The 8,386-nt window shown below is 41.8% G+C and overlaps 1 protein-coding gene across 5 annotated transcripts in view; it reads right to left on the bottom strand.

Moving 5' to 3' along the window:
* Nucleotides 1–337: 337 nt before the first annotated feature.
* The window catches only part of ap1m1 (adaptor related protein complex 1 subunit mu 1), a 12,761-nt gene continuing 4,712 nt past the window's right edge, over nucleotides 338–8,386 (bottom strand). For 4 of the 5 annotated variants that reach the window (XM_029453848.1, XM_029453851.1, XM_029453850.1 and 1 more), the window contains 5 exons: nucleotides 7,227–7,298; nucleotides 6,900–7,058; nucleotides 6,546–6,671; nucleotides 1,571–1,646; nucleotides 338–1,167 (listed from right to left, as the gene is read on the bottom strand). In XM_029453848.1, the coding sequence (XP_029309708.1) occupies nucleotides 1,145–1,167; nucleotides 1,571–1,646; nucleotides 6,546–6,671; nucleotides 6,900–7,058; nucleotides 7,227–7,298 (456 nt within the window). In that variant the 3' untranslated portion in view covers nucleotides 338–1,144. The remainder of the gene's footprint in view (nucleotides 1,168–1,570; nucleotides 1,647–6,545; nucleotides 6,672–6,899; nucleotides 7,059–7,226; nucleotides 7,299–8,386) is intronic. The other variant, XM_029453849.1, reaches the window with a different exon arrangement.

Genomic DNA, 8,386 nt, shown 5'->3' with positions numbered 1-8,386 from the left:
GTCGACCACAGCTTGAGTCACATCCTTCCCTGCTTTCCTGCGTGTTTACGGAGTGCCGGAGCTCAATTGCCTATGATATCACAGGGCCGTGGGTATTAAGAGTCGCACTGTTTGCAAAGACCTCCAGGACGGAGTGGAAAGAACCATCCAGGGTTTGCTACAACCACAAGCCTGATACAGGAAACCCCCTCCTCTGACACTCTCTCTGCAGAGTTTTCCCCTCCATTCAGCATTCCTCATTGGTCCGTGGGACAGGTGCTTGCAGATGACACTACGACAGCTCACTGTGATGACTGCAGTGACATCACACGCAAAATGACGCACGGAGACGATGGAACAGTTTTCTCTAAATAGACATTTAATGATTTAAAATCTGTGTGGTTACAGACAGGGAAAAGGGAAACAAGTATTGCGGTGGAAAAGAGGGATTTTCAAACTGGTTTTCTGTTTGCCGCGAGACTTAAAACTTCATGTTTTCTGCAAAGCTGAATGTCAGAGGAGTGAAACTGATGAATAGCACAGCGGTCATGCAGGAGGGCATTGCTCTGGCATGTATCAATGGCATCACCTGGAGGTGATAATACTAAAAAAAGAAAAAGAAAGAAAGAAATCTCCGCTTTTTTCAATTTACAATCATCGAACAAATAACACTGAAGTTCATCAACATGTAACAAATATATACAGATAATCAACAAATAGGAATTGTGGCAGAACAAAGCAGCTTCATGTAAAAAAATATCCTACTCAGACTGACCGGAGAGTTTGTTATTATCCTGCGTGGATGTGATTACAGTAACTTCGGATGAAAAGTGTAACATACCATTTTAAACCATTTGACCCATTGGGATAGATTGTGTACATCTCTGCGCTATATGTCTTGGATGTAAACATTACTCCTGCAATCTTGGCCTTGCTCACACATTAGGAGCCACACAGTAATAAAACATAATCTTTTTTTTAACTGAAGGCTCCTTCTAACATTTGCATTGATCAGAAATCAATAGAACTTCAACAAATACAAAAACTAAACAAAAAAAAGACAGTCCTCCGGTCTCATGACTGACACCTGCCATTGATAGCACATTAGTGGCTCCACTCCGCCCCCCTCTGATTCCCACCTGCCTACTGCCGGCTGAGGCGCTGCCTACTGGGTCCGGAGCTGGTAATCTGAGGAGGAAATGGACAAGACTTAATCAAATGGACAAAAGAAAAGAATCGGAGAGAAATCAAGTGGAGGCAGCTGATGCTTTCCACCCAGAATGAATGGAATACAAAGGAAATGAGATGAGGATGTTTGGCAATTAGTGGCAACATTAGCAAAAAGACCAACATGTGCAACCTTGGTAATCTTGGTATGAAGATCAGGGAAGCTCGACACAAAAAAAAAAAAAAGTTCACTTTCTCACATTTCGCAGAACGTTGCCACATTGCCTCATGTTCTACAGTGTATCCCCTTTTCATAGAACTGCATCAGTTCACGGCTGGTTCCCACCACATTGCATTGCATTGCCCAACTGTTGCCTAAGAACTGCACATATAGGCACTCTGCACAAGTACACTCATAACCTACCTCCATTTTGGGTGATGTAGCGCACCCACGGCAGGGCCTGATATCCACTCTTCTCAATGATCTTCAGGTAACGCACCTGTCGAGGGACAACAAAGCGGAATGACTGGTGTGAACAAAAACAAACTGTGTCTTTCGCCGAGACCCTTTTCCAACTGAATCTTTGGATAAAAGCAGTTTTGAGGTTTTACATCATTTCCGACGATGATGTAAGTTTCTGGGTTCGAGTGTAATAACACAATATTCCAAAAGTCATTTGTTGATATTACCTTTTTATTTTATTAGTCCTAAACATTTTCCATGTGTACTCTAAATGTGTCCTGGATGGGTCACGCAGGTCTGGGGCCCATCCCAGCATGCACTGGGAGAGAGCCAGGAAAGTTGCCCGTTTATCACTGAGCGAACACATGCAGACTAACCAAAATATAAATACATTCCCACCTATGGAAAATGTGGACTACGACTCTAACCTGCATGTTTTTTGACTGTGCAAAAGCACTGGATAGAGTGTTGGGAGCCCCTAAAGCAAGGGGTGTCAAACATGCGGCCCGCGGGACGACTTTGCAAAGTGTATAAAGTAAAAATACTGTTCCAGATACCTGGGACTAAATGTGTTGTGCCTTTGTAGACACACTGTGACCTGTACGTTGTACTGCACATGTGATAAACTAATACTATTGTTGAAATTGCACTTTTCTCTTTCTTAAGAAATTAGAAAAGATTAAATCTGAATATTTTCAGAATGTACTGTAACTTTTTTTTGCACTAAAACGAAGGAAACATTTGGAGTTGTTGTTATTTATATGTTATTATGCTGTGATGTTACTGGTCCGGCCCACTTTTGTGCTTGTACTGCATGTGGCCCCTGAACTAAAATGCCTTCGACACCGCTGCCCTAAAGGAAACCTACGCAGACACGAGGACAAAAAGCAACGAGTATCCATAAAAAGGCCCCAAATAACGAGCTAGAACCCAGAATTTCCAAACAATACTCAATAGCACTGTCCTACAAACCAATCCATAGCAGTATGTAGAGTGTTCAAACTGGATTTTTGTGCAACATATCAAACATACAGAGCGGTGTAGAGCATTATGCTGCAGAAGTAAAGATTCTACGACTATTGATACTTCAGCGGGGTACTCCTTTAAGCTTGTGGCGAGCTGCAAGCTGTAGTAAGAGTAGTGTTGTTGAAGAGGAAGCAAGCAGTAGTATGAGTCACACTGAGAACAGGGAAGCAGATACAGAACAGCTTTCAAGGGACACACAAAGTGAATTTACATAATCGCATTTCTTTAAGGCCTGGGACTGTGAAAAAAGAAAAAAACATGCACATCAGCATAATCGAGATACAACTTTCACAAGGCATTAACCGATATTTCAGCAGCCCAGTGTTACAACAGAGCTGGATGTCGAGAAGACGTCCTAAAAATATCCTGCCATCACTGAACATGATTGCACATTGTTTTTTTTTACCAGTCATGTGGGGAAGAAACTGCTCAAACTAATGTCAAGTTCGTTAGATTTATAGTGACTTGTTTATAAATGATGAAATATTACTTTACATTTATTTATGTACATCATTTCAACCACAACGCAATCTAGAACTTCTTCGCGGTGTATTATTTATCTTGTGGTAGCAATAAGTATCTGTCAGATATATCTCGCAGGCCTTCACACAAACAAAAGAAGTTGTGCTCTCACAATTACCAGGGGTGAGAGCTCGTCCATTTTAAAAGGCTGACACGACCCCTCTTTAAGGAGATGTCGCCGTGCCATGTCTCCATCGTGCCGGTTCCCAGCCAAAAGCCGGACAGACAGGGCAGGAATTTGTGGCTCGAGTGGCGGCGGGACTCTGGTAAGGCTTCGGTAGTGGCCGCCTTGTTATTACCTTCCACTACACAGTGAGGTCAGAGAGAGAGAGCGCCGTGGCCACCAGACACATGACGACAAACACATAGACGCGGGATCACCGAGTCTGCCGGCGCAGCACTTCTCCCTGAACCCAGCAGCCAAACATGCAGTCGGCCTGACCGTGGGTACGAAGTCAGCAAAACGGCATCAAAAGCCATCCTCCGCAAAATATCATTATGGCTTGTAAGATGAGAAGGGGAAAAGGAGGATGTTTGTTGTATCTCGCTTGGTAAGTACAGACTACATGTGTGGTCTGGATTTTCATCAGGCTTTTGGTAGAAGCTACGAACCAAACAGGTTCCCTTCAGCATCACCTAGACGGGAGATTTTTAAAACGACACTTCTTATAGCAACTCGTCTCAGTGTGGGGTTCCTCCATTTCTAGTAAAAAAAAATTAAAGGTGCAGTTACGTGCATCATGCACACTTCACATGTGCTCTCCTCTACACTTAGTGGTAGAGTTAAGAAGAACTTTCTCATGCTTTGATATTGACATGTGTCTAATTAAGCATCACAGCGTCTTCTCACACGTAGAGAGTGGTGATACTGGCTGCATTAAGAGTCTGAGGCCCAGGCTGCTGTTGCCCTGTAATAAAGCAAAGGTTAAAGGCCTTTAACAAGAGTTCGATGGGAATATGGCTCTTTAAAAAGGTGGGTGCACCACAGCGTGATTGCAAACACTGAGCCAAGAGTTTTTAAGATGTTGGCTCGACAGACGGATGTTTTATGAAAGCCTACAGCAACATGGGAACTGCTACAACTAAAAGCACCAATCTTAATATTTTATGTTGGTACTTGTAACATTTTATTGCACTTCTTAAACTAGCTATTTTATTGAAACTACATATCAAGTGTAGGGCTTAACCCTTACATGGTGACAACTGTAGTTGAGATATGATACGTCCTTTAATAAATGACCTTAAAAACAACTCGTAATCCCCAGGGTGCACTGCAGTTTTTGAGAGGCCTTCTTCCAAAAAGTTACAAATTTAACAGAAGAAAAAGTTATTCTTGACATATAACTAATAAAAGATGTAGGTTCTGCAGATTTGTTTTATTTAGTTTAGCTCCAGCTGGACTAGTGAACAGAATGATGTAACTAAAACCTCAACATCTCAGATGCCTTGGTGCAAATTATTTTTTTAAGCTTGCACATCCGTTGAGATGTCTCTTAGTGGGTGTGGGAGTATTTCTAGTAATCGTTGTCTTTTGCATAAACTTTAATATTATTCCACTGTATGTTTGTTTAAAATAATTAGTGTGATCTTTCCAGAAATGTATTTTCATTTTAGACATTGACGATCTCACTGAAGACAGTGACACTGTCCAGAGGGGAACAAGACACTCTCAGTGCTCTTGTGTTTGAATACAAGCCAGCGATGGTTTGTAGAAAACCACAAAAAGAGGATCCATCAACTCAACAGATGAGCAAGTCTCATCCAGTTCTACAAAGACTACACTGAGTTTTAAGTTTTATTATATTTACCTTTTAGGTGTTGTATTCACTTAGCTTCTATTTGAATGTTTCCTGCTCATGTTGTTTGTAATATCATCCATACGAAGAGATGGAAGTGCACTTTAACTGTAAATGAAATGCATTTGTACTATTAATGCTTTATTTAAATAACTGCGTAGTCAGCCTTTGACACCTGCCTCTGTCGTTGCACTGTCCCATAATGCACTTGCTTTATTCGAGCAGCTGTTACTTTGTGGATCGGTGAAGATTTGAAAGGAAGGAAGCAAAAGGAGATTATTTCTCTGTCAGCTGCCGAATTATCTTGGAAAAATGGAAAGAATTCTTGTACTGCCAAATCCGCCCCAATTAAAAGTCTTACATATTTCAATTATCTTGGATTCTTGTTTCCGCGTGGGCTGCGTAATGTTCATACAACGTAATAAGGTTTTATCAACGATCACGTGGAGAAGCTGGAAGAGATGACCACGGAGCTCTTTGAATGTTAAACAGAAGTAAAGAGAAGTGTGTTTGAAGGAGCGATTCAGCCCCCCCCCCCCCCCCCCATCAGCTGAGGAGGTTGTTAAGTAAGTTTTGATACAATTTGAATGCAAGCTTTAGCTAAAGAAGCACAAAGTCAACTCCGACCTGGTTAATGTAACACTGAGGTGGAATTATGTAACTGTACCTGTGGAAAACTTTGTTTTTGCTTTTATTTTTTTCAACTGGAGTTTGTCAAGTTGCCATTGTTTCCTCACATCAGGACATGGGAAAACTTAATTTTGTGTTACTGTGGTGCTGCACATATAATCACAGGACAACTGTGATTACACAGTAAGAGCAGCACATCTGTGTAAGTCTGCGGTCAGCAACAGTTTTCAAACATGAAGCATCTCTCTCTCTCTCTCTCCGTCTCACAGGAAACACAATCAACTTCCTACGAATCTACTCACCTGTAACTAACAACGACATTTTCTATCACCTTGTTTAACACGAGGGCACGCGGTCAAGTCGAAGTTGATGAGCAGTTGCTTTTCTGGTTTGTTCAACAGTGAAATGTTCTCTGAACCACAAAAGGAGTCTCGCAGTTTAACAGTGCTCCCTTACTGCCCCCTCTGGGCAAACACAGTATAATAATGAATTGTTTAAATTCCTGCTCTGCAGAGAGAGAGAGAGAGAGAGAGAGAGAGAGAGCGAAAGTTCATATAGGAGACACTGCGATGTGCCGTGCATTTTAAATCCAGCACGACAGGAAAACAACTGAGAACCACAAGATATATGTGGACTACGCATGCATGTGCTCTGGGTCATAATCAAACCGCAGGTGCAAATAAACTGCAGCAGTAGTTCACAGAAGGTTTACTATATAGGAATGATAAACACAGTTTGGACTGTAAACTGATTTTGTACATTTTCCTGTGATAAACGGCTTCGTTTTTATTTAAAACTCTCATAATTCTTATTTTCTCTTCAAGAGGAAGCAAGTTTCACGCATGATGCTTCAAGTAGGTTCAACAAATTACTCTATTACTTGCAAATACCGTTTGACAGAGGTCATGCGTGTGTGAGTGTGTGTGTGTGTGTGTGTGTGTGTGTGTGGGGGGGGTGTGTACCTGGATGCCTGAGGTGGTGAAGTACGGGATCTCAAACTTGACACTAATGGGTGGCTTCCCCTCCTTGTCTTCAGCCTCTACGCTCGGCAGACCGAAGTGGGCTCGCATCAAATACTCCTTTCCCCCCTGTGTGAGGAATCACAGCACAAACTCTGTCAAACAAAACTCAGGAAACCTCGTGTGTTAAACCCCCCAAAAAAGGGAGGACTTGATATCACGTTTTTATACAAATGAACTATAGGAGAAATGTGACATTGTAACCCGACCGTGACACAAGCAAACTACAACGATCTTGAGGTATTACTCTGAAACATAAGATCACAGTCATCTGCATGCTGCAGGATTTGTGCTCACAGGGAAGGACTTGATTGACCAGACGATCTCGCTGTTCTCAGGCACCCACTTCACGCTGCCGACCGTGGTCTTGAATTTGGGTGAGTCAGCATCTGTTGGCACAGGAATGTGGATCTCCACGTTGTTGGCCGTGGAACGCCTTTTGAACTGACTCTTCGCCTGAGGACGAGAAACAAGCAGGTCAAGTTTAACCCGATGCCTCGCCTGAACACCGTTGTAAATTATAACTTAATGATAGAGTTTAACAGGGTTTGACGTGCATGAAAACATGAAATATATATTGTATTTTGCTGTGATATAAATGACATGAATGCAAAAGCGATGTACCTTGATCATGTACTCGATCCGACTGTGGGAATGCTTCTCGATGACGGATTCGATCCAGATCAAAGGCTTCACCTGAGGTATAAAACATACACATATTTAAACCACTATTGAATTCATGCTGGCTCTATACGCTCAACATACATGTCAGCTTTAATACCATGTGACACAGTCACCACCTGGTGGATAGCAGATATCACTACAACAAGAACAACTGAATGAGTTTAAGAATACGACTTACATTTACTACAAGCAGCTTCAGGCCAGTTAGATTTAAGAACGATTAAACAATATACACATATTGAGCTGGACAGTTTACTTTAATGAAGAAATATGTAACTTTCTTGTGTTGGATGACATTCTGTTGTATTTTTAGCACTCACCCACAAATTTAGGAAGTTATTGGGGACTTAGGAGGTATGACAGAGTAATATAGAGTAATATAACGAGGCGCTAAATGTTTAAATGTGGTCAGTCACTGAACAAGACCTTTCTCGGGTTGCTAGCAGCTACACCTAGAGAGACCTCTGCTCCACTGGACCGTCCCACAAGCTTACTGGCGATCCTATTGTGAAACATTTGAGAACTGGACGCTGCTTTAAACTCTCTTAACCTAAAGCGCTTGCTTATTACATTTAATCTTCCACTTTCCATCATGATTATGTTTCTGGTATTTGAAATCTTCTTGGCCTGGTTGATGATTAAGCAATTTAGCCTCGTTTGAGAAAAGGCTGGTTTGGCCGAGATCCCATCGTTTGCAGTTTTTTTTCCAGGTTAGGAGTTATGTATATAAATATTTATCTAGCTTACTGACCGTGCCATCGTTCAAAAAAAAATAGGGCAATCACTAGGAGTTACAGTTCTGTAAATATTACCCAAAAACAACCAGGGGGAGACTGGCTGTCAGCAGCAGCGGGAGTTATTCTGGTGGGATGCTTTACAAAGTGAGCCAGAGAAGATATATAAATAAAAACAGGGAATACCACATGTTCACTAGTCATGATCATAGTTTACTGTAATGTATGGTCATGATTCACATGTGGTTAAAAGGAAAATGCTGGTGTGTTGCAACCTGCACGTATGTCTTACAGCTGATTCATTGGTTTCTACGGTGGCCTGTAAGGACAATATGTACGCAACACGCAGTCAAAAAGGCTACAAGA

Source organism: Cottoperca gobio, chromosome 17 (assembly GCF_900634415.1).
Source record: "Cottoperca gobio chromosome 17, fCotGob3.1, whole genome shotgun sequence".
NCBI classification, from domain to species: domain Eukaryota; kingdom Metazoa; phylum Chordata; class Actinopteri; order Perciformes; family Bovichtidae; genus Cottoperca; species Cottoperca gobio.
This window is presented reverse-complemented; position numbering and strand designations above follow the sequence as displayed.